The 25,692-nt window shown below is 42.8% G+C and overlaps 1 protein-coding gene across 27 annotated transcripts in view; it reads left to right on the plus strand.

Annotated features, from left to right (window-relative positions):
* Positions 1-25,692, plus strand: part of camk2d1 (calcium/calmodulin-dependent protein kinase (CaM kinase) II delta 1) — a 77,028-nt gene that overhangs the window by 22,989 nt on the left and 28,347 nt on the right. For 17 of the 27 annotated variants that reach the window (XM_070993354.1, XM_070993347.1, XM_070993352.1 and 14 more), the window contains exons 3-6: positions 15,217-15,276; positions 19,594-19,648; positions 21,357-21,422; positions 22,710-22,782. In XM_070993354.1, coding sequence (XP_070849455.1) covers positions 15,217-15,276; positions 19,594-19,648; positions 21,357-21,422; positions 22,710-22,782 — 254 coding nt within the window. Of the gene's footprint in view, positions 1-15,216; positions 15,277-19,593; positions 19,649-21,356; positions 21,423-22,709; positions 22,783-24,827; positions 24,901-25,692 lie in introns of all 27 variants that reach the window. The other 10 variants (XM_070993349.1, XM_070993353.1, XM_070993366.1 and 7 more) reach the window with 1 other exon arrangement.

Genomic DNA, 25,692 nt, shown 5'->3' on the forward strand with positions numbered 1-25,692 from the left:
AATGGCGAAGTTAATGGATTCAGTCAAAGAGCTGACATTACAGGTTCCTTCCAGATAGACTGATGAACTGGAAAGAGGTGCAGCTGATGCATTTGGCATTGCAAACCTGCCAGAGTCTAAACTGATCTAATTTTGCCAGTGATTGCTCAAACTGAGCCTAAAGACTTAATCACCCTGCTTTGGCTATCCCAGCTATCATCATGTCGTCTAGTCAGTGAAAAATTTACTCTATTCCCTAATGCATTATGAAACTAAGGAAGAGTACATGAAATGAAATGGTGCATTTAATTGCTACCTCATACTATTTCCATTATGTATCGTGGGCTCCTTTGGAGTCCTGTGCACAGGCTTCTGTTGTGGTTATGTTGCACTGTTTTCATTAGGACTTGGACATGCACTCTGTTAAGTAGACAGGCTTGATGAATTATGATACAAAACCTCATACATTCAGAGAGCTTGAAAGACACACGTGATATGTTGCATCCTGTTACCTGTTCAGTACACTGTATATTGTTAGGTGTCATTTGTGAGGTGATGGATACATGGACAAGAGAGAAAATAGAAAAAGGTGACGAAAGCTTGAAATGATGAAAGCAAAAAAAGAGAAAAGGGTAAAGATGGAACGAAAAGATGAAAGGGAGAGATGTGAGAATGTGTGGGTGGCAGTAAATAAAGGTCGCCGGCAGGGGATGTTCTCAGAGCCATATGTGCCTGGGGTTTGACAGACAGGTCTTGTGCTGCCATTAGTTTGCCTGCCATAATCACTACATTCAACATGGAGATCAGACAGGATTTGTGCTAACATTAACAACTCAACAACTTTCATCGGACAACACAGGTAGTATCTGCCTCCATGAGGTTCAATAGGAAGCATTTATTATACATGCAAATGTGAGAATGAGGCTGTATACACGTGACATTAACATGTGCACAGATGAGAATGCATCAAGATGCATTGAGGACACACTAAGATGCAGGCGCTCAGACCATATTCAGATGTGACCGTCTGGGACGCATGTGGCTACATCCTTACTCAGGCAGTGTGTATGTCCTAGGCCACATTAAAGGACTGCCCATTCAACTGATGTCCTCTGTGTGAGTAGGCTACACACAAAACATGCTGTCTGATTTCCATGTGGTTGACTGCAATGCAAATTACCTGTTTGGGCTCTCTTATCCGCCAAGATAACCAGCAGATGTTTGTGAACACACGACCTGTTTCACCATTGAACTGGTCATCGCAATATCCCCAGACTCCCTTAAAAAATTGGGCAATTTGAGGCTGAGGAGAAGCTTAACAAACGTTGTGAATGGTGTCTTTGTGTTAAAAAAAAGTGTTGGTTTGTCCGTGTTGGCCACTGCTGTTGGGCTGCTGGGTAAAAACAGCAATGCATTTGGTGTTTTCTTTCTGTTTGAAAGATGTCAATCTTTATTTGCTTATGGAGTGGGGAAGTTGAGATCCAATTAAAAGTGGTCAGTAGAGACACATTGTAATTCCAGGTGTGAACTGTGGTACTTGTAGCTTTCCACTTGTGATCATCTAAGGCACATGTTAATGTCAAGTATAAACAGCCCGGAGAGCTTAAGAGCTCCATTACAGGGCAAGGCCTTGTTCTTTCTAGGCATTTGATGGTAACATTAATCTCTTAAACCCTGGATGATTGCTTTACTATTTGCCTTCAAGTCTTAAGCATATGTGCACATATGCATAAGTGTTTGAATTTGTAAGAGTACCTGAAAGAAAAACACTGGGATGCGGTGTCAAACTCAGTTGTTTGCATGTTTGCTGTTGATAAAGCAGGTACAGACTTGCAGAGAACAAGAGGAAATACCCAGGAATGTATGTCATTCATGGATGGGTTGGCTAGAGCTCAGGACAGATTTTGGTATAGATTGCTCCCTTAGTATAAAATCATCTGTGAGGTACTGAACTCCAGTGGCAAAAAGTAGATCACATTTATATTCCTATCATGGCTTACTGTGTTTTCCATAACCAGCAGTGAGTTTTTTGTGATCTTAGCATATTGTTCTTGTACATCAGATGCCACATCCAGAGCAGCAGGTAAAAATCATTTTCCTAATGGATCACTGTGCTGATGAATTGTTTGGGCTAAAAAATGTCAGAAAACAGTGAAACATTTCACTGCATCTTTACAGTCCAGTGTTTAGGATTTCCTGGCATCTAGCAGTGAGGTTGCAGATTGCACAAACTAAATATCCCTGACCTCACTCTCCTGTACGGCGGCCACTAAAAATGCGAAAGTCTTGCTTTAGAGCCAGTGTTTGCTGTGTTGTTTTGTCCGCTCTGGGTTACTGTAGAAACATGGCAGGACAACATGGCTGACTTGATGGAAGAGGACGTGCTCTCTCTGTAGATATAAAGAGCTCATTCATGGTTTGGGTTCATTTAGACCACGTCTTAGAAAAGCTAGCTTCTCCCATATGCAGATTTTTCCAGTCTTTTTCACACAGTCGCCAAGCTTTGGCATCAAAACAGCATGATTTGATAGTTGTATTGATGTTTAATAGTGGTATTTGTGTAGTAATTACTATTGATTACCACTTTGTTTCGTAAGACGTCCACTGATAATGTGTCCATGCTGAGGAACCTTTTCAATTCTCCTCTTATCTGTTTTATCTCAAAGCTACAGCTCTTGCTCTTTTACAGTTTCAGATTAGAGGAAGGCGAGGGGATTTACTGTAGGGGTCGGCCCTTTTCAGCACTCAGTCTGAGAGGAAGGAGAGAGGGATTTTCTGATCTCCCTCCATTTTTATGCTCTGCTTTCGTCACCAAAAACAGCAGGCAGGCTGTCAGAGAACTGACTTTCCAGTGCAGACATGTTACTGGTCAACACAGCAAAGGTTTTATTTGGTAGATGATGTGCAATGTGAAGCATTTTTTTTATGTTTTTGTGGATTCAAATACCAGTACAAAAACATGTTTGTCTCAAAAAAGCGAGTGAATATGTTTGAATAAACAGAAAAAATATTTTGGCAGATACAGATTTTTTTTTCCATAGCACCCATCTTAAAAAGACATTTTTGAGCCAAAACATCCTGGAAAAAAAAAAAAAGAATTGAAACCAAAATACTTAATGTAGAGAGTTGGACACAATACAGTCGAAAAATAAACTTTGTTAAGTGCATATATATATATATGTATATGAGGATTTATTAGTCAGGCATCACACCAAACATCGCTGTAGCTCATATTAAGGGTGAAATTGAGTAGTAAACATCACATTGTATTACTGTATGCCAGAGCCTGACATGCCTCATGTCTACACTAGTTGCCTATCTCTACCATATTTTCTACCTTTACAGGTTTCCTGATTCAGCCCCCAGGCTCAATCCTTCCAATTTTATTTTAATTGTGAGCTATTCACTGCAAGGCTAAACTGCTGCACATACATCTGAACTCTGGCTCTCTATTTGAATGAGTCTTGTGGTATCTAGACTAATTTGCATGAGCAGATGAGGGGGAGCCAAAAATAGATGTTACTATAAACCAAAGCCCAATGTTCTTTGACACGTTGGTTGGGTGCATAAAGAAGCAGTCAAGCAGTAAACAGTTGCAGTATAATATATAGCTGAATCTTGTCCAGACTGATTTCAGTTGGTGAAGGAGTGCTTATATGTCACTAAGGTGACCTTCATTTTACCATTTGAGAGTATCACAAAGCACAACATGAACATCTATAGCTATGCAGATGATGTCCCGCTTTGAATCCCCTCTTCTCCAGATGACTTTAGCCCTACAAATAATTTGTTAGAGGTCAGTCTAATAAATTATTTTCTCACAGCTAAATCAGGATTAAATTGATTAAACAGTAACACATCTCTATTAAAAACCACAGACAAAGCTAAGAATGAATTTGACCTCATCATCACATTTGTAGAATCACAAATGCCAAAAATTTGGAGTTGAAAACCATCCATGGTTTCAGCTATTTCAGACATCTCACATCATTTCAGTTTTACGGCTGCAGTAAAACAGGTGGGATTTTAAATAGCCCTGATTGAAGTTTTCATTGTTTGCAGTAAAGGTACATTTCTTTGATGGAATATGTGTGATAAAAGTGAATGGGTATGCATAAGCAATGAGTTAGAATCCTCAGAAGGAAATCCTATATGGACACAGGCCATCATTTCATCTGGATGTCCCAGTTTACTTTTGACATTTAGCTACAATAGAAGTATACTCATCGACAATATGATTTTCTGAGGCCAGGAGGAAGTGATCGGCAGCCGGGCAGAACAGCAGATATGGCTATCCATTCCACAGACGGACGGACAGAAAAGACAGACAGATAGGCTTGTTGTGCTTCGCTGGCTTTCATCTCGAGTCGCTGCTCCATCTCCTCTCTCTTGAGAGCAGAAAGCAAAGAAGTGTGAAGAAAGACCAGCCCCGAATGGAGGCTTGTCGAGTTGAAACAACGGGGAACATTTTCCATATATATTTCGCAGCTTGGAAGTGTACTGTAAACAGGTAGAGATAGAAAGGGTGTGGAAGTGTGCTTCCTGCTTATTCAGGTTTAAAATGGCGGTATGTGAAATAAACCCGATGGGAAGCCCCAGAAATCTGAAAGCTTCTCTCCTCTTCTCACCTTGCTGACTCTCGACTTGTCCTGCCTGCGTCTCTCTGCATAAAGTGACTGCCATCACTACTTCTGTCACATTATTTGGAGTCAGTCGACACAGTCTTTAATTCCTTTCCTCACATGATACACTTCACTACCAACTCATTATACTCACCTCAAATTCTCCTTCTGTTCCTCCACCTGTATTTCTCTCCCCTCCAGCTGAGCTTGATTATCATGCCTTTTCCATTCATCTGTTTTTTTGGCTTTCATATAAGCCTCGCTCTCACCGGACAAGTGGGAAATTGATGACGTGAGAGTCCAGTATGGAAGATGTGGCTGGATAAATGATAGCAGTCTGAGAGGAAGCATTGCCCTTCTCCTGTCAGTAACATCCATATCCTGATCCTGTGACCTCAGTCCTCAGAGTGAAGGCTGCGTTCACATCAGTCACGCTGGTATTAGAACCATTTTTCCTTAACTGAATGGTCAAAGTGGCCTCACAGTGCCTAAGTAGCTGGAGGTCTGAGTTCAGGCGTTAGTTAAATCTTTGTGGTGTAGCACTTAGCATAAGATTTCATTGCACAACTGTCCCATTTCTCAACTTAAAGCACAAGATCGGTTTTTATGACCTAGCCTTGGGAAGGCAGCTTTCTACATGAGAGTTTTCTAAATGTGTTTGACAAGAGAAAACTCGAGGGAGGTTGTTTAACAAAAGAAAGAAAATGGATTTTCTCACTTTGCTGTGTGCTGGCAGGAAACCAAAAGAGATCCTTGCAGGAGGATGTTTTCTTGCATAAGTTTCAGCGAGCACTGAATTCTATAGTTGTGGAATAATGATGATTATCTCAGTGGCATCGTTTTGTAGCACTTGTCAAAATGAATATCCAGTCCACACTTAGGAGAACTGAAAATGAGCAAATCACTGTTGGTAAAGGAATGCAGAAAAAGGAGCAATAACATTAAAATCGTGTGAAACAAGATGATTCTTTCATTCATAATGATGCAGCATATAAAATATATGAAATAACAATTAAAGCACTGAAGCCAAAGGCCACATTAAGGCATGTTGTAATAAACTGAAGTTCTGGCCATCATTCGCATCAGTTAGCACAGCTAATGTTCCCAGTTCCCAGAGGGCGGATATTCAAATTCAAATTCAAATTCAATATTCCTTTATTTGTCCCTCGAGGGGAAATTCCAAATTTCACAGCAGCATCAATAAGTGAATAGAATATTCAAAAAGACAACAAGTGCATGCAATTAACACAGTATATACAAAGGGACAACATCTTCCTAAGAAAATGAAATGATATCAGAGAGGCAGCGAGAAAAACAGTGTCAGAATATTCTGGAAATAATTTTCACCGGACATTATTACCAGAGAGAAATAAATATGTCAGATTCCAACAGATTTTTACGATTTAAAAAAAAAAAAAAAAAAAGTCCAGAATCCCTTGCAGTGAGAAAGGCAGAGGAAGCAATGAGGCAGACATTTCTTTTTTTTAAGTCAAGATTATATAAAACGATATAAAGAAAAATTAATAAAACGTGGTTGCATTCAGAGGAATACAGCAAAAAAAACGACAAAAAAAAACAGACCTGAAGGCAGTCATCACTGTTATGAAACCAAACTGAACAACAAAACCTTCATGACTGTTATTTCTATCCACTATAAAGTCAAGGCAGTGTGTTGCAGCTTTTTCTAAATTGAGGTTGTGGAGCGTTGCGTATGCACTCATTTTGAAACTAACATCTGTCTTTATCTTTGAATAGTACTTCCCCATCTACTATACTCGAGGCGAGTTGATTGTTAATCAGTCATCAGAGCTGTTGATAGCTGCTGCCGCTGCTGCTGCTGCTCACCAAAGGTAACAATGCAACTCAGGGGTGCATTTAGTCTGCACACCACAGTCCACCAAAGAGGGTTTTTTTATGCTGGAACTCAATATTGCACTGCACTGTTTAGCAGTGTTACTTAGCGTGTGATCATCAGACCGGATGACACCTTCACTCCTTTACACAGTCACATGTGCCACATCAGAGCTTCGCTCAAGCCTTCCTGAGCTGAAAGGCAGTTGAAGAGCTGTTAAAACAGTTTGACACCTCTGCTGAATCAACCCGCCTCATTTATAAAATCGTTCTTAGATGTAGACTTGAGCAAAGTCTCAGATTTTCTGATGGTGCGCTTACGCTGGATTCATGAAAGATGCTGAGCATGAAGATCCTTGCTTAAGCAGGCTCCCAAATCCCATTTGTAACTGATGCGTCTGTGATCTCTAAATCTCAAATCAATGTAAACTGAAAGCAACAGCTGGAAACAGACTTTGGTGTGTAAAATCAGTGGAGTTTGCCTTTAATGCAGAAAGAGTAGCATGGCAGCTAATGGGGAACCAAATAAAGAAATACATGGTGAAAGTAGTCAACATGAGCCAAAAATTGACTGAAAACAAAAGTTTTGTACCACCACTGGAGTTTTGATGAAATCTGAAATAAATACAAAAAAAAAACCCTGTCTACAAAATATGTAGCTGTTGAAATCCCATGAAGAAACATACAAACGACGAAGAGCCCAGCTGCTTCGCCCGGCCTCCCCCTCCTCCTCTCTCTGTCAAACAGCTGGGCCTGTCCACTTCCTGTTTACACTACATCAACTTCATTACATGAACCGTCGAAGACATCAGCACATGTGATCACTGCAATCTGGCTATTAATATTAATGTCCTTTTTGAAAGCAAAAGCATCCCCGCACACAAACCATTGGCTTTTTGCATTTCCTGGTACAAGTCTGTACTTTCATCAGCAGTCCTCTCAATATCAGTTTAAAGGTCTTGCCTATAGGACAGGAGGAATTTCTGCACCCAGCTTTAATCGCTGCACTTAATCAATCACTCCGTCATTATTTAACCTCCTGAGTGCCTTTTCATCAGACACAGTTCATCCAAACTGAGAGATGACAGTGAGGCTGGACGGAGTGTGTAGAGCCAGGCTGGACTGTCAGATGTGGTTTTTTGATGGATGTCGCGCTGACTGCTCGCGACGGCGTCTGAATGTCTGGTTGGCGGTGATAGCAGGCAGCACGCTGACAGCAGTTTCCCCTTGGCGGTGCCACCTGTCTGCCCACACACTGACTTGTCATATCAACACCCGCCACAGCTTGAATGGCAGGGTGGCTGGTGTGCCTGCGGGAGGCCGTACAGTGAAAGCCGCCTGGACAGAGAATGTAGAACTTAGCATCCTGTAGTCTGGTCGATGGGGTATTTCTGCTAGCAAGGCTCTAAGTCCACCGCCAGGGCCTCTTTCTGCGTGCTGGAAGTGAACGTAGCCACTGATGGCATGACCTCTAAACTTGCAGGCTTTCATTTACAGACTTAAAGTTAGAATTGTAAAGAAATTTATTCCATTAAACTTTTTTGACTGTTAAAAAACGCATTTCAGTCACTATCTAAAGTATTGATGTTCAGTACCCTCATGGAAAACTAGATTGAACTATATTTGAATATTAACCATTTTGAGATATGAAGCACTTCATGTATTCATAACGTAACTCAGACACTCATCCATTCATTCATTTCTTCACTCTACTAATTTGTACCTGTTTATTCTCCGGTGGCTGTTAGGAGTTATGACGATATTAATCAGCCAAACCAATTAATCGACTGATCTCTGTTCGTATTTTCCATTGAATATGTGTGTTTACGTTGGTTTCTTTACATGTTTTATTCTGCTGTGAGCTCAGACTCTCAGACTCTTACTTCTGTCACTTTGCTTTTGGATCTATTCACCTTGTCCACCATGTCCACTTCCCTCTCAGTCCAAGCACTCACACTCTGAATGGTAGTCACACCTGCTCTTTGCTCTTGGCCATGGCCATGGCAACATAAGTACCTCAGTACCTCCACCTGTGTTGGAGTGTGCTGTGGTTTTAGTTATTTTTATCCGCTTTCACATCCCATCACCCACACGCATCTTTTTTTTTTTCTGAGTCCATTGATGCACTGATGATGTCCACACTTCTTGCTTTCTGATAACTTTAGTCAGACATGCAGACATGCAGGGAAACGTGAAGGCTGGAGCTTAAACAGATGCTGTCTCCTGCTCAAACATGCAGCACAGAGTTGCCATTTAGAGAATTCTCACTGCTGCGTTTGCATGTGCAGTTTTTAGTTATGTACCATTTTCCATGTTTATTAAATTACTTTTGCTGCTCCTGTTACCCCATCTTACCATAATGGTGACATCAGCTGTTACTGTGTGGGCTGGACTTCTTTGTGTGGTCTCTGAGCCACTGCAGTTTTGGCTAGAATATCCCCTGTGGCTTGAAGTGGGCCAGAGAGATTGGGCTACAACTGAGCTGTAGTTGCTGCATGCATGCGTGTGTGTGTGTGTGTGTGTGTGTGTGTGTGTGTGTGTGTGTGTGTGTGTGTGTGTGTGTGTGTGTGTGTGTGTGTGTGTGTGTGTGTGTGTGTGTGTGTGTGTGTGTGTGTGTGTGTGTGTGTGTGTTTATTGCTGTACAGCAGGATTTGGCTCGCAGAAGCCCGGCCTGAGATGCTGGAGCAGAATATGATCTGAAATTCTGAGCAGACAGACACACTGGAGATAGACGGGAGGCCCTGGGTTGATAAAGACCTTCACAGTAATTGGTGTGGACAGACAGGTGCCGAGGGGTAATGCTGGTATTTATTGCTTGAACAAAATCTCTTAAAGTTTCTGTACACGTGATCAGTGGTATGACATAACTCTGCACACCTGACCAATCGCTGTGCGGAGTGGGCGTAATTGTCGGTTTGTCCCCCTGAAAGCGCACGTTTGGGAAGGGACTTTCAGACACTGTTAGGAGATCCAACAAGCACTTGTGTGTAGCGCTGCTGCAGGGTTTGTTACTAGTTTACTGATCATATGTAGAGTCTTTCTGCTGCTGCGTGATTGCCTCTCATCACTCTTTCTCCTCCCAGCTAGCAGTGACACGATCTTTTGCCAAGAGCGTCCTTGGACATGGCAGCAGGATGCTTGTTCTTAATGCAGGACAGCATATGTTATGACTTTGTTGCCTTTCTGGAGGAAATGTTCCCACAACGAGTCTCATTTAGCGTGCTTCATTTACTACCTCAAAGGCTTTCACAGCACAGCTGTGCAGCCCAGGCTAAGGGTAGCCGTTAGTGGAGTGTGTGTTTGTATGCAAATTAACCTATAGACCAACATCCATAACTATCCATCCATTGTCTTTATACCTTTCAGGGTTGCGGGGGGCTGGAGCCTATTCCAGCTGTCATTGGGCGAAAGGCAGGGTACCCGCCAATTGATTGCAGGGCAACATATACAAACATATACAAACATACAACACTCACACCTAAGGACAATTTAGAGTCACCAATTAACCTAATGAGCATGTTTTTGGTCTGTGGGAGGAAGCCGGAGTGCCCGGAGAGAACCCATGCATGCCCAGGAAGAACATGCAAACTTCACACAGAAAGGCCCCGCCTGACCCGGGATCAAACCAGCGACCTTCTTGCTGTGAGGCACGTGCACTACCCACTTCTCCACCGTGCCGTCCACATCCATAACTAGTCAAAAATATTCTTGATAGTTAAGTGATTAAACGTTAATTAATGACGCGTCAGTTATTGAAAATGTGGCACCAGGATAAATGAAAAGAACCGAATGAGGTGAATGAACATGTAGGCCTTGCATAAACCTAACTGCTGACGCAAAGCCGTCAGTGAGGATCAACAAAGCCGTGACTCAATGTGCTTCCAGCTAAATGCGCGACACTCGGCTCTGTGTCACACACAGACAGGCCACTCTCCATGTTATTGGACATACAGTTGAGGCTGGTGAGTGTGTTCTTGACCTCAGCTTGACACATGCACACATAGAAAATCCTCGATAGCTCCAGCTAATTGCATTTTGACGGAGCCCTCTTATTACACTCCACCCACAGCTGAGAGTCTCCAGTTGCATCTGTAGCTCCACGAGTGAGTGAGGGCCTGATCATTATGGTTGCTAATGATGACTGTCAGCTCAGGCATCAGAGCAGCCCGGTGAAACAGACCTGCTACCCCTCAGTGCGGCTGCACAATGAGGATTGGCACATTGTTGGTGAAGAGCTTGTTTACGTCCCCGAAGGTATTATTTTATTCATGAGCCAGAGTACTCAGGTTTGTCTGAGGATGTGTGCTCGGGCTCCCTGCCACTCTTAAGAGGAAACAAGGATCAGTAGAGCAATGCTGCAAAGAGTTTTGTGATTGCTGTATTTGACTAGAGCATACCTAGTTTTGCCATTAAAGCCTCTCTGGTCCCTTCAGTTTCTCCACCTCTGGGAACCCTGATCATAATCTCAAGTTATTTCTGTTATTCCTCGCCCACTTCTCAACCTGTCCAGATGTTGCTCAGAGCCTTTTTGCTGTTTCTTCTAAACATATTTTTTCTTTCCTGTTCTGAACGTCAGTTTGATCAGTGCGCACGAGGCATGTTAAGGTTTGGGAGGCGTGCACTTCGCCTCCTCTGTGACCTACAGGAAACTTGTTAACACAAATCTTTGCATACCTGTAATTCCAGCATCCTAATCTTTATTTGTGTTTGGCTTTTTAAAAAGAAAGGAATGCTGATAGGTAGATGGAAAAAAAAAACTGTGTGAGTGAGTGTTTAAAGGTGAGAGCCAGGAAATGAGACGGGAGCTGTTGCCAAGGGGAATAAGGAAAGAAAAAGCATTAGACTGTGTGTGTTGGCAGTGTGCTGCACCAGAGGTGTTTTCTGTCCCTGTTTCTCTTTCGTCTTTGGTATCACATTCACTGTCTTGGTCTCTTGGTGCCAAACTCCATTACTAACCTATTATTTTATTAACTGCAGGTGAAAATGGCGAGGCATGACAGACCTTTTTTATGCATACTTAGGGGTCAAAGGGCAGGTTCTTTGCTCTTTGTCTGGTTTTAAATGAGATAATGTGACGATAGTGCTCCCGGATATGTGTGTGCGTGTGTGTGCACATTGAGGGATAATGTTTTAAGTGACTGAAACTGCATGCACTGCATGTGCAAACAGCTGTGCTGCTTTACAGTTCTGTGGAAGCAGCTCACTTGATCGGTCGGCTGCATTGAAAATAGCTGCTGTCCTGGTTTTCGTGGGCCTGATAACGAGCTCATCTGGGTTTTCTAAATGGGCCAGCTCCAGAGCGAATCACAGCCAGAGCTTGGATTCGTGATGGAGAAACATCTAGGGTTTGAGGGGAGCGTCAAGCTGCGTCTTTGCATGTTGAGCTGTGGGCCTGGGTGGTCAAGACAGGGAGCTGGATTGAGACCCAATACAGGCTGTTAATGGTTAATGTAATGCTTAACATAGTCTGCCTCCAGTCTTAATGTGACCACTGAAGAGAAAGCATTTTGGCTCAATGCATAAAATACTATTATCTATAATACACAACTGTAATAGCTTCAGATATTTGCTGTACCAGAGAAAGTACAGCAAGTGAAGATGGAGAACACAAGTCACTAAGCACTAATAAACTGAAACAAATCAATTGAATTTAGATTTAAGAGGTTTGGAGATCCACTTCCTGTTGCAATTATAGGACTGGATATTCCTTGAATTTATCAGAACTAGACCGATAAATCACCACTGTGTTTGCCAAATTGTATATGGAGAGTATGCTCACAAGTAACAAGACATTGCTGAATCGAAAACATAATTTAAAGATCAATGGAAAATGTGTTTCCATTACATAGTTTGTTCACCAGAGAGCAAGCTGGCTGACAAGCAAGCAAAGGAAGGAAACGAAGACAAGCCTGTCAAGGAAAAGATCAGTCGCCCGCAGTAGCAGCGAGGCTGGAGATGGCGAGTGAGCAGCACTCATGCTGTAAATCCTGTTATGTCACAGATTAGCAGCGTGCCATCCAGCGGATGGAAAGGATGATGTGGAGGAAGGGAGAGAAGTCAGCGTTCACCCGGTGACCACGAAGATTACAGGCCCTGTAAAAGCACATCCCATTGGTCTGATTAGGATTAGGGACTTGTAAACCGAGGTGCGATTGGAGACGGTGTGATCACATCTGGTTGGAACCAAAATGGGATTACAAGGCAGCTGAAGGCTGTCCCATTGGTGTGAGCTGAGTTTACACTCACAGCTCATTGGAGAACCAAATGTTAAATTTACATGGCAGCATTTTGATTGGTCTGTATCTAGAGGCCAGTTTATGTCTAATTTGGTGCAGTTTATGCACCAATATGAACACTTAAATCCACTGTTGACTGAGAGTGAGCCTACATTGTTTTTCACAACGGGGAACTTTGCATAGGCAACAGGAGCCACACCCATTTGAGCAGATCCAGTTTGAAACACAGGAAAAGCAGAATATTAAATGAGTGAAGCGATATTGAGCTACTGAAGTGACGTGTCCTACCCCTCCAGCTCCACATGCACATAAAACACTCACTGTCATTGTTCCTCTTCCTTTCCCTCGTGTTTCCTTTTCAGTGGGCCCTGTACTCGTCCTGTGCACAGCTCCCCCTGGTTGACACAAAGCAGCACTACAGAGATAAATTACAAAAATATCCCGCAGTATCTAGATATTATTTTAAGGGGATATCGTCCACCCTATTGTAGTGAACGACCTCCATACGCTTCTTTAATATGGCTGTGTCAAGCCCACTTATGATCCACTGAGCTGAATAATACATACTTTAACAAGAGCTGTTTGTTAAATATTCAGCAGTCTTTTGGGTGACTTGGTCTCCAGTAATTGAACATCTTCAAAGCCTCTTCATTTGAATAGCAAATCAGCTGAATTGGAGACGACCCCAGTGACACCTCTTAAATGTCTCAGCTGAGTTTTGTTCCCCATTGTATTATTTTTTTTGCTATTATTACCATAGTTTGTAAGTGATTTGTGATAAAATCGACCTGTCTTCTGCATTCTTTTGTAAATAGTGACTTCTGTCAACCTTTCACTGAGAGATTCCACTTAAGCCTGGATGTTTTTAAAAGGTGCATCAAAAAGGGCATCGCAGTGAAAAGACTGAAAGAAAAAGAAAAAAAGAAGTGCCAGTGTTTGATTAGATTTTATCTCAAGGACGCAAAGGGAGATGTTGGACTTGTTGATTTAGTGTTGAGTTGAATGACTTTCCATGTTAAAGGAGAAGTAGGAGCTCCATGCAATGATTGGTGGGGTTTGTGAGAGACCCCCTCCTTTCATGTTGAGGCACATTATTCCGAGCTACAATCTGAAAAACTCAAGGACTCCTCTGTTCAATAACAACAATGGCCACAGTGCACATGAATCAGAACGCATTCTCTGTGGCAGGAGAAAATTGTAGTGTTGGCAGAAAATAGTCCCTGTGATGCAAACCCTCCGGTGTAAGAGCGCACTTCTCTGAAGAGCAAATTCCTGTAAGTGGATGTTAACATTTCGGTGCTTCACATCCTCCCAGTTTGGCAGTAATGATGCCTGTCCACAGCAAGTCAAATAAAAGACCTGGATTTAACAACATCAAGACCTAAATATAATTAAATATGAAGTAGATAGTGGGAGAGATGTTCACTGTTTACCTTCAGGGATTGACAATGGCCTACACACAGCTGCTGCGGTAGTCAGTGAATGATTTAATGAACCTGTGATTTTTGAGAGAAAAATGGTTGCACCCTCTCAAATGTCAGGATTTGATGCTTTTCTTCGTCATACGTGATAGTAAAGTGGATACCTTTGTGTTTTGGATTGTTAGATGGACCGCATTTGAAGACATCCACTTGCACTTTAGGAAATGATAATGGATTTTTCTTGCACAAAAAAATTACTCAGCAAGTGGGCCTTGAGTTGGGTCTGCTTTTTCATGGTAGAAAAGTGACCTTTATGCCAAAAACTATTCCTGTAATTTATTTTGAGTTAGAAATTCAAGCGTTACATTGACTGTTTTAATGCAGTGTACCAGACCTGGGGTAGGCTGCAAAGTGCCAATACTACATTAATTCACACAGACGACAGCTGAGGAAGTGCAGTGATGTCATAGAAATAAAGGGAAAAATAACACTCAGGTGATACTGCTGGTCGTAAAGGTCGCGTTTGGCTTTTGTGGTGCTAAAAGCAGGAGCATCTATTCATTTGCTGCTTTCACTGAAGTGGCTTCCACTGTCACATTATGTCTCCCTCTGTCTCCATCTTTCACATCTGCTTCTTCTGGTTGTTAAACTTCACTGATGCTCTGAAGCAATGGTGAATCAATCACTTTTACCCGCCATTTGTTGGAGATAGGGTTTGTTCATCTGTTGAGGGTCTTGACTTGCTTGTCACTACTTTGTCTCTGTTAAATCAAATATACACTGTTTATAGACTTCAGTATATATTACATAAAAGAGCATAAAAGCTTTAATAGAACAGGGAATTGGTCTATTTTGCAGCCTCATCTTGCACTTTAGACCAGCTAACACACTGTACTAGCAGTAATACTGGTGACATGCCAGCATTTTCTTCACCTTCATCTCCTGCCTACATTATGCAGTAATGTCCTCTGACTGTTACTGCTCCCAGCAGGAGGGACGCAGTGATGAGAGGTGGGCAGTGTTTTAATAGGTGGAATCTCTGTAGAGAGACTTGAAGACTTTCAGGAGGGCTCACATGTGACAGATGTGTTGTGTTTGTCTCCACAGATCATCAGAAGTTGGAGCGAGAGGCCAGGATATGCCGCCTGCTCAAGCATCCCAACATAGGTAACAAGTGCTCCCAATACATGTGCTTGCTGTGCTTCCTCTCACTACGTCACTAGGAGGTTTATCTTTAATATATATCCCGCCATTTGTTCGGAAGCGTACAAAGGTTAGCCTGAAGATGGCTTCGTAGATGTATGGAACATCCATTAAAGATTTATGCTGGACAGTGGATTTACATCTGTGCTGCTTTTGGCAGTATACTATATCTGCAATGAAGCCAGAGTATCTTTTCCTCTACATAACTATTTCTACATATGACATCTTGTACGCTTGAAAAAACAATTAACTAGCTTTAAACAAAAAAAAGAAGAAGAAAAAGTAGCCCCTTCATTAATTTGGATGAGGTCAGCCTGTCATCATCGCGTGCCAACGCAGAGCCAAACAGCAGTGCAGCGTCATGTGGCAAGGTGCTGCACGACCAATCAAAAACATGCAAGCACGCATTCCTGGTGGGTTACTTTATGATCATATTTCATGTCTAACAACTCCAACCCTAAAGGCTGGGTATTGTTTCAATATGGGGATAACGGCACAGTCTGCAGGGTTTCAGAAGACATTCAACCATCCAACAAGCAATTCTGATGAAGCACACTCACAGCTTTAGACCCTAAGACATTTCATTCCCTAAGCATCCATACCTTACAGATACATGCCCGACTTTGCTTTTTGTCTCCAATTGTGAGGTTAGTCCCCACAATATGAATGCATAAATAGATTTATGTCCCCACAACCTCATTAATACAAGGAAACACTTAACTATAAATCCACACAAATAAGGTCTGCCTTAAGCATGTTATTGTTGTTAGTATCAGCTATCCTATACTCTGGCTTGTTCAGCATCAACAAATACAGAACATCTGCATACATAGCTCCCTTCCCCCCCTACCCAAAACACACACAGCTCCGTCTCTCCTCCCTCCCTGCTTCGGGAGCCACAAAGGCCAAGAAACTGTAATTACCACCTCGGCAAAGACCTCACCACACAGTGAACACTGGTGTTTACATGTTATTTGGTCTGTTTTCTTTTAGTGAGAATGAGGGATCATGGGGTGAGTGACAAACTGATGGAGGATAGGGGGGTTATTAAGTTTGCTGGCCTATTGTCCTGGTGTCAGGAATGAACCAACAGGTTTGTGTCGCCATGTCTATTACCGAACCAAGGTGTTATTTCAGTGCAGCACTGTCGTTTCCTTTTTGACAGCGGGGCCTTTAATACTGTAGGTGGTTTCGTAAAAGGTAGAAGGTACAAAGAGCTCTTTAAATAGATACTAAACATGGTTGTTTGATACGGCTAGTAGTGAGGTTGACACTGTTATTTGAGAGTAATATGATGCTGATGTATGAGCTGATGCCAAACAAACACAACCTAAACATTTTGTGATAACCTGGCTGGCAGCAGGTAGCGCTGCTCTCATTACTATCCTGTTCATGCAGCATCCAGCTCTGGGAAAGCCCTCATTCCTCTAAGGTCGCCGTGGTGCTCGATGTCTGAGATGTCAATCAGGAGAGGAGAGGAGCGAGGGGACGCGTCAGAGAATCCTATAGGGGGGATCTTTCCCTTCTTCAATCCTTTCATGCTCTGGCTTTTCCTGAGCACTTGGAATGAGTTTTTTCCAGAAGCACCCCACTTTACATTCATACAGTCTCACACACTGACAGACAATCCGTCTTTCACTGCTGGTCTTTTGCTAGAATCCTTTTTATTCAGGGAAAATACTGATCATAGCAGCTGATGTGTTCTCTGCTGACCTGAGAAGAAACTAAACACTAACCATTGTCTGGTCTGGTAACCTGACTGGCCTAGGGTTGGATTTCAGTGGCATTCTATTTAAGATGAAACAGCAATGTCAACCACTCAACCACTCACTCGATGCTCAACATACACTATCTTTTGCTGGGAGGTTTCAGTTTATCCATGACCGTCACGAATTTGTTGAGAATACATTTCCACAGGTGTGTTACTTTGTGCTCGCTATCAATTCAAGCTGCCTCCATCAGAATGAAATGAGCATGTTCCAAAGCTCTCTGCAGATCAGAGCAGCTTTAACCCCAGAGCCAATGCTACTGTAGCTACTCAGTCCATGTCAGAGGCATCACGTTAGTCTCATTTCGGCCCCCTTCACTTCACACCATGTCATTTCATGTCCATTAGGCAGTGTAGCTAATTGGCTCAGTGAAACCTCAGTGTTGGCAGCGGTCCTGCCTCTGTGCTGCCTTCATCCTCTTCTTGTTCAACAAAGTGGAAGAGACAGCCTTGCTCCCTGATATTCATGCTCATTCAGAGCACCTGACGGCTAAAAATAGAGCAGCGGCCGTGATGTGCGTAGTGCAATATCTGCTCACAAATTCAAATGCAGAGGCATGGCAGTGTGTTTGCACATGATGGACGTGGCTTGAAACAATGTTGTCCTGAGCTATTGTGCATCTCCCGTGCTGAGTTCACTGCACGTATAGCTCATAAGACATTGTGAAGCAAACTAAAATCAGTGCTAAACACACTGTACTGTGTAACATATAGTTATTTAAATATCTAATATCTATCATAAGAGTTTGGCCTAGCCAATGCACATCAGTGAAGTAGTAAGGAAATGTATACATTATTTTAAAATTCTAACATTTACTTTTATTTCAGATGAATAAATAAGCTATAGGGTTCTCACTCCGACCACTGAAACTATGTCCCTGAATATAGGCTTGCATTATTATTTCAGAAGCGTGTGTGACTATCCACTCGTGCTCCTCCATACCGTGTGTTTATGGATCTGCAGCCTCTGAGAGAGGATGAACGTGAATATAGTTAATAATTCATTTTTCTATCAGTATATGAATCAGCGCTGAGAACACATTGAGGCTGAAAGGACTGTTGGTTTACTGTGCCAGCACTTCGGCGCTTATCGTGCTAAATGCAGCTTCAAGACGGCAAGAAAAAAAAATACAGACGTTTGTAAAATCGTTAATCAAGATTTCACTTTACAACACACATCCATAAAAATGGACTATATGCTAGTGGTTTTATTGATGCAGTGTGTCTACATTTGCTTGTTCTTTGGTTGATTCACTGATTTTATTCATTTAAACACATTGGTGTGGTTGGAGAGACTGCATTTGTCCTTGACACTAAGATAAATAGTGCATTAAAGCATCTCTCGGGGATAATGTTGCAAGAACAAAAAGCGAAAAAAAAGGACATCTCTATCCCAAAAGGCATAGGTGAAATAAAGAGGAGTGTAAGTGTTTTCTGGTGGAGTTGTGACAATACTCTCTGTGGATGCAAGAAGGGGTGGGAGCACTGGGGCATTTTAGGAGCATGATGACCTTACTCTGTCCATTCAGAAAATATACAGCTTAAGCTTCTATATGTGCTGATAATACACTTCACACTAGCCTAACTCCACATGTTGAAGTGTTTCTGGGCAAGATGCTTGGCACTTTAAGTGGCTCCTGATGGACAGACCAAAGCCTTGCCTTACGTGCAGTCCATTTACCATTTTGCATTTCACACATACCTGGAATGGGGCTGCACGGTGGCATAGCAGGTAGTGCGCGTGCCTCACAGCAAGAAGGTTGCCGGTTCGATCCCCGGGTCAGGCGGGGCCTTTCTGTGTGAAGTTTGCATGTTCTTCCCGTGCATGCGTGGGTTCTCTCCGGGTACTCCGGCTTCCTCCCACAGACCAAAAACATGCTCATTAGGTTAATTGATGACTCTAAATTGTCTGTAGGTGTGAGTGTGAATGGTTGTTTGTCCTTGCATGTGGCCCTGCAATCGGCTGGCGACCGGTTCAGGGTGTACCCCGCCTCTCGCCCATTGTAGCTGGGATAGGCTCCAGCCCCCCGCAAAGGGATAGGCAGTATAGATGATGGATGGATGGACATACCTGGAATTTGTTCACTTTGGGCAACAGTGGTGGACTGCGAAAGGTGGCAATTAATATATGGTCATATGTAATATAGGAATACAGATGAAGAATATCAAAGGTGACACAAAATGGTAGATTTTGACACCTTGGTGTTTCACAACCTTGCATCACTGATCTGTTTGATTATTCACTGTCATTTGCTTTGCATGAAATTGGACCTGTGTCCAATGCCGAAACGGCAATGAGCAGAGAAAGCTAAATTCAGCAGCGACATCTGAGACCTTAAGTCGCTCTTCACGCTGAGGGGAGAGAACAGTTCACTGGTGTTCAGCACTCACTTCGTGGTCAAATGAAAGTGCTCTTAACTCGCACGCTTACCTGCTGTTGCAATTGTGGCAGGTTGCCTGGAGTTTTTCACATCATTAAATGCCTTTGATTTCTCCCTCTTTCTCCCTCACAGTGCGGCTCCATGACAGCATATCAGAGGAAGGATTCCACTATCTGGTCTTTGATTTGTAAGTGAAGGACTTTGATTTTGCACATCACATTGTTGCACCTAAACAGGACACATGGTTAAACAAGGGCCCACCACACAGCAGCACACCTGCACATTATGCTCAGGAGAGGTAAAACCTGACAGCTGCCAATCAGATGTCCCGTCACCGAGGCGCCATGGGAGATTAGATGTGGTGTGGTTGCCTCCTCTGTGCTCCATCTGTCTCAGCAACAGCGTGCGTTCAGTCAGTCGTCCTCATCATGTTCACACGCTGCACATCATACCAGCACCAGGCTTTTTCCTGGATTTGGAGAACGTTCGTGGCGAGCACATTGTCCTGTGAGCACGCCTTGAGAGTGGCATGTGCTTAGATAACAGAATCTGCATCTGTGGTACCCAATTTGTCCATAAAGCGAGCACCGTTGTTTTGTCATTGTAAGCCGAACATCCTGGGCTTTGTCCGACACTTCATTTAATCACCCTTCCTTCAAATCTCTCCCTCCTCTCCTTCGTCCTCCACCGCTCACCGTCTCCTTCATTCCTCCTCTCTCCTGTGTATTGTCAGCTGTTGTTTGCATTCTGATTTGGCAGCCCGAGAGGAAATTGCTTCAAAATGATCTTAAACGCTGCATTTAATTTGAGCGAGGGCGATGAAAAAAAGAAAGGAGGGTGCTCTTTCTTGGCTAAAAGACAACATTCCCTCTCCCTTTTTTTCCTAAATAGAAAATCTGACGAGACGTGACAGCACTGCGGTGCAGTGACACAAATCGACCAATGAATGGAGAAGAACATGTTATTGACCTTATATTTATTGAGTTGAGTGAAAGCATTGTAACAGAATGGGAGAACATGCTGGATCAGAGGAAATCATAATGCACTTCATATTTGGGTCACTTCCTGGATGCTGAATGAGGGCCAACAACAACAACACTGGGATTCCACAAGCCTTTTACAACTGGGTTTGTCACAACACTTAGGTCATTAAAAGTTGCATGAAAGCTCTGAAGGCTGAAATTAGTAACGCTTTCCACCAGCTATGGAAAGGTTTGGGGCTAAAAATATCTTTCAAGTCATTCTTTGTGCAAACTGACCCACTGTTCCACTTTTAAAACCTTACAACAGGAAACTCCATTGATGTTAGACATAAAGTTAACAACATAAGCATTTACCTTAAATTTTGCATCATGGGAACTGCAGGGTCCAGTATGTATGTGTGTGTTGCATATATAGCTACTAAAAAGTAATAAGAGAAAGAGTTGTGTGCTCCAGTTTCCTCCTGGGCTCAACTACTTTACTCGTGGATTGACATCTACTACTTGTCACTCTCTGAGGGCCACAGGCTGAATCACAGCTGAGTGTGTTGTGCTCTGTTATTACTGCACCTCTTCTGTTATAGATATTCCAGCCGCTTTTGCCCACTTGGAAAAGCACTTTGGCTTTTATCCGCAACCTCATGGAAAGACACGGAAACCTCTTCCAGCTGAATAAACAGCGTCCACATTCTGTGTGACCATATCTGCTGGAATATATTATTGGAGTGATTTCGCCATTGAGGCACCTTTGACCCAGTTGGTCTGGAAAAATAAGTCTCTTCTGGATTTGTAAAAGCAGCCTTATCAGGCCTTTGTTCCTCTCCAGATGCACAGAGAAATTTTGTAGTTCTGTATATTTTCTGTCCATCTCTCACGCCCTGTTTTTGTCTGCCACCCTGTTCCTTTCTCCCGCAGAGTGACCGGCGGGGAGCTGTTTGAGGACATTGTTGCCAGGGAGTACTACAGCGAAGCCGATGCCAGGTCAGTGCGACGCTCTGTCGTGTTGATATTTCTGAATTTACTGAATAAATGTGACAGGAAACCCATTCAGTGTACTTTGGCAGAGAAGGCATATTCAGGCAGATATGTGGTAAAGAACAGTTAAAATCACACAAGTCATGAAACAGCATTACCTTCCTATAAACATGTATTTGACATACACACATGAAATACGCTCCTTCCTAATTATGCAGTGGACAGAGCAGTGCAAATATGTTTCCTGCTGCGCTGCCTTTGATATGCCTTTTACCTGAAACCTCTCTTTTTACATTTCTCGTTCTGCCTTTGTCCTTTGATTATGGATGTACTTTCCCCAATTTTACCTCCTGACCTGTCTATTAAAATCCACTCCAAAAAGAACCCTGTCTGATGGTTTGTAAAGGACAGTAGCTCCATCTCGGCATTTCCTTCAAAGGTTCATTTGCTTTTGAATTATTTTTTCAATTTTTCACTCAATTTGACTCATTTGTCAGAGCAGCTCCTAGATTTCTCCTCAAGAGTTGTATCTCTTGTCAACTTAGCGAGACAATTGTTCGTTCATCCATACAAGCTCTAGATGTAAAGGATCTGGATTCTGTTTTGTGGTGGATTTCGTTGATTTGTGAAAATGATTTGAAAGGTGACGTGAAAGCGCTTCACAGATGAAAAGAATATGCATGTGTCCTTTGTATTTTTCTCGACTTGTTAAATGACTTAAAGGACCAGTTCATCAATGTGTTTTCTTTCCAGGAGAGATATGAAGATCGATCTCATGTCTGTTCATTAAGTACTGCCACGGTTCGCCTAGCTTAGCATAAAGACTGGAAACAGGAGGAAACAGCGAGTCTGGCACCTCTGAAAGCTCACTGATCAACACCTTTACTCTTTGTTTATTGTAGACATGTAAAAATGTGTGGTCTGTTTATGCTCAGATGAAATTAAGACACAGTGTGTAAACACAGCAACTTTCGAGGTGTTTGCAGGTGGATTTCTGAACTTTGGACTGAGCCAGGCTTGTTGTTTCCCCCTGCTTCCTGTGTTTATGCTAAGCTAGGCTAACTGCATCACGATTGCTGTCACCTTCTCATCTCACTCTTGGAAAGGAAGCGAATAAACCTATTTCCCGGAATGTTGAACTATTCCTTTAAACCATTTGTCGATCAGGTGTTGTTATTTCATGTGTTTGGTGTGTTCTGTCTGCCTGTTCTTGTTCCTTTGTTTCTTGACATTTACCTGTTCTCCCTCTTCCTCTCCTTTTTGCTTCTGGCCTGGTCTCTCTCTCCTCCACAGTCACTGCATACAGCAGATTCTAGAAAGTGTAAATCATTGCCACATAAATGGCATAGTGCACAGGGACCTAAAGGTTAGTAAGTGATGACAGTAACAGCAAAAAGACACAGGCCTGCCCACCTGTGGTACCTTGCCTCGCTCCTCCACTGCCTGATCAGTCGACCAATTAACCTTTCACTGAGTGCCGCCTCCTCCAAAACCACACCCTCTCCTCGCCAGTCACCCTCACACCCCGCAAACCTGACAGGAGTGTTTTCAGATCCACCTGTTGCAGGGCATTGTGGGCAGGTTGGCTGGAGAGGAGGCGGTAGGTCATGTAGTATCAGGGGGGCTGGTAGATCTCATTATGGCCTGCCCTCTTGTATGCCAGAGCACAAAGTGCATGTAGCATCTGTCCAAAACCATGCTCTGACACAGCCACTGAGAGGCTGACAGCTGAGAGAGGAGGAGGAGGAAGAGGAGGATGAATGTTTTGTGGATTTAGACACCATCTGCAAAAACGTATGACAATTTGTACTCTAAATTCTGAATCTGAAGTTGTTCACTTATCACAGTTTCGGGTCTGAAACCAGCGCAAAGTTTATTACAAAAACACTGATTTTACATCAGAATAAGTAATTAAAATGTCAAGCAGTGTTTCAACCTCAAGAACCACATATATTTAAGGCATGTCAAAGATAGCGTGACACTGTTTATCCAGCTGAAATCTGAAATATATCCACACATTTCCATCCAGAATCAAAACAAAATGTAATCAATCTGCAGCTAACACACACACACACACACACACACACACACACACACACACACACACACACACACACACACACACACACACACACACACACACTCTCACTGTGTTTGCTTTAATGTTCCTTACGCACACACCTAATTGCCAATGGCCTGACTGAAATTTGAAGCGAGTCCATGAGTCCAAGTATGCAGAGAGCATATTAACCTGACAGCAGCCACAGGTTTTAATTTGAAATTTGGCCAATTCACAGAATTAACATTAATTAGCTACTGCAGAATTAGCGAATATACTTTTAGTTGCACCCTCTTAATTTCAGTTTCGATTCAAAAACAATGAATTATTGAGCTGCAAACAGTCCTCTTGTTTTACTGTTCAGTCCAGTCACAGAAGTCTTTGGAGAAGACATGAATAGCATCAAAATTGTTTCAAAAATTCAGTTTCAGGAATTTCCACTTTGTTGTTTTGACAGAGGTAAAGAGAAACTAAAACTGCAAACTCCTCAGTAACAGGAAACCACAGTCCTCAGTGTTCCTCCTCAGTCTGTCAGGGTCCAGCCTCCAGTTGGCCAGGAGCTAACACCACTTCTGTTTTGAGACTCGGGCAGAGAACTGGCCATGCTGTGTGAGCAGAACATGAAATTACAGCTCTGTTTTTCTTCTCTGGGTCTGTCACAGCGTGCATCAGTTGGCAACCATGGCAACACGAGAAACACCCCGAACATTTTGAACATTGAGTAAATGGTCCATTTTGCCAAAGTGCCCCTCATTATGGAGTGGGGGAGGTCAGTTGTAGGGTTGGATGATAAATGTTAAAAATTTTTAATAATTTCCATACGGCTACCCAACACCTGGTGATTGCGAATATATTCATAAAAATGTGTGTGAGGTAGTTTCAGTTGAGAGATGTGCAGGCAGCGACACCTATTGCAGGCTATTTTATTGAGTTAGTGAAATACTCTGACTGAATGACTGGTACATTTAAGCTGTGTCTTTGTCCAGGGCTTTTATTGGGAAAGGTAGGAAAATTTAAAGAATGAATCCTTAATTTGCTTCTTAATGTTGCAAGCGGTAAGGAGGCCTCTTTGTGCTGCTAGATTAGCTCACTTAACAGAGTCCTTCCTCAGCGGTAGATCATTAAATTAGCTAAATAAAATAACAAAATTGGGGGGGGGGGGGGGTCTTGGAGCCAATCACCAATGGCCAAAATATTTGTCCAGTTGCCCAGCCCTAGTTGGTTGCCACCCCGCTATCCAGTCACCCCATGAACATGGCCAGCAGCTCCCCGAGTGTCAAAGCGAGCTCACAGCCACAGACAGTGAGTGGTAGCTTGTCACTAACCCATGCCCCCCTGGTGTTTGCATGCAGTCATTGCATTCAGCAGATCCTAGAGGCTGTGCTCCACTGCCACCAGATGGGCGTGGTCCACCGCGACCTCAAGGTAAGTGGACTCGCCAGAACGACCAAAGAAAAACAGATTGTCCCTCTCCTTTTTGTCATGTGTCCTCACACTCCAACATATCTTACCTGTCCTCTGTATTTGTTTCTCTGTTTTTTCCTGTTCGGTTTTTCTTTCCATATCTACGATGGTGTAAATCTCCTCTCTCAGTTCTTGTCGAAAAGTCACCCTTTCTTTCACACGTTACACTGAGATGTTTACATTTTCCAGGGTCATGTTTAGATGAAATATCAACTTCACACTTCTGCTGAGGAGGTACTCCACTTGCCCCCACAAAGGCTACAGAAAAGTGTGAATAAGCCTGATGTTAGAGCTGACTGGCAGTCCTCCACTTGCTCTGCAGCAGTGCATACTGTGTATGGCCTTGGTAAAAAGGTCCATATATCTGGAGAACATCCATCATGGTTGTAGTTTTCTCTTTTTTTTTTTTTGGTTCCCAACAGACAGCAGCATGAAGTATTATTGCAAGTTATTTCCTGTCACACGCAGCATATGTACATGTTGGTCAATGCCCATTGGCTGTAACTACCACAGTGTAGCTTTTATCAGAACACATCTTATGTCGGGATCACATTACATGTTATCAGCTCCATCATGTGACAGTTTTGGAGCATCCGGGACACCTCATGACATCCTGACATGAAGACTAATATCAGATTTTCTTCCTGCCTTCTCTCGCCTAGTTTGTTAGCTTGTATGGCGTTTTCTGTGACGTCGACCTATAGGAGCACAGCCGCAAACATGGCTAAGAGAAAGATTAATGTTGGTAAAGTT

Source organism: Chaetodon trifascialis, chromosome 23, assembly GCF_039877785.1.
Source record: "Chaetodon trifascialis isolate fChaTrf1 chromosome 23, fChaTrf1.hap1, whole genome shotgun sequence".
NCBI classification, from domain to species: domain Eukaryota; kingdom Metazoa; phylum Chordata; class Actinopteri; order Chaetodontiformes; family Chaetodontidae; genus Chaetodon; species Chaetodon trifascialis.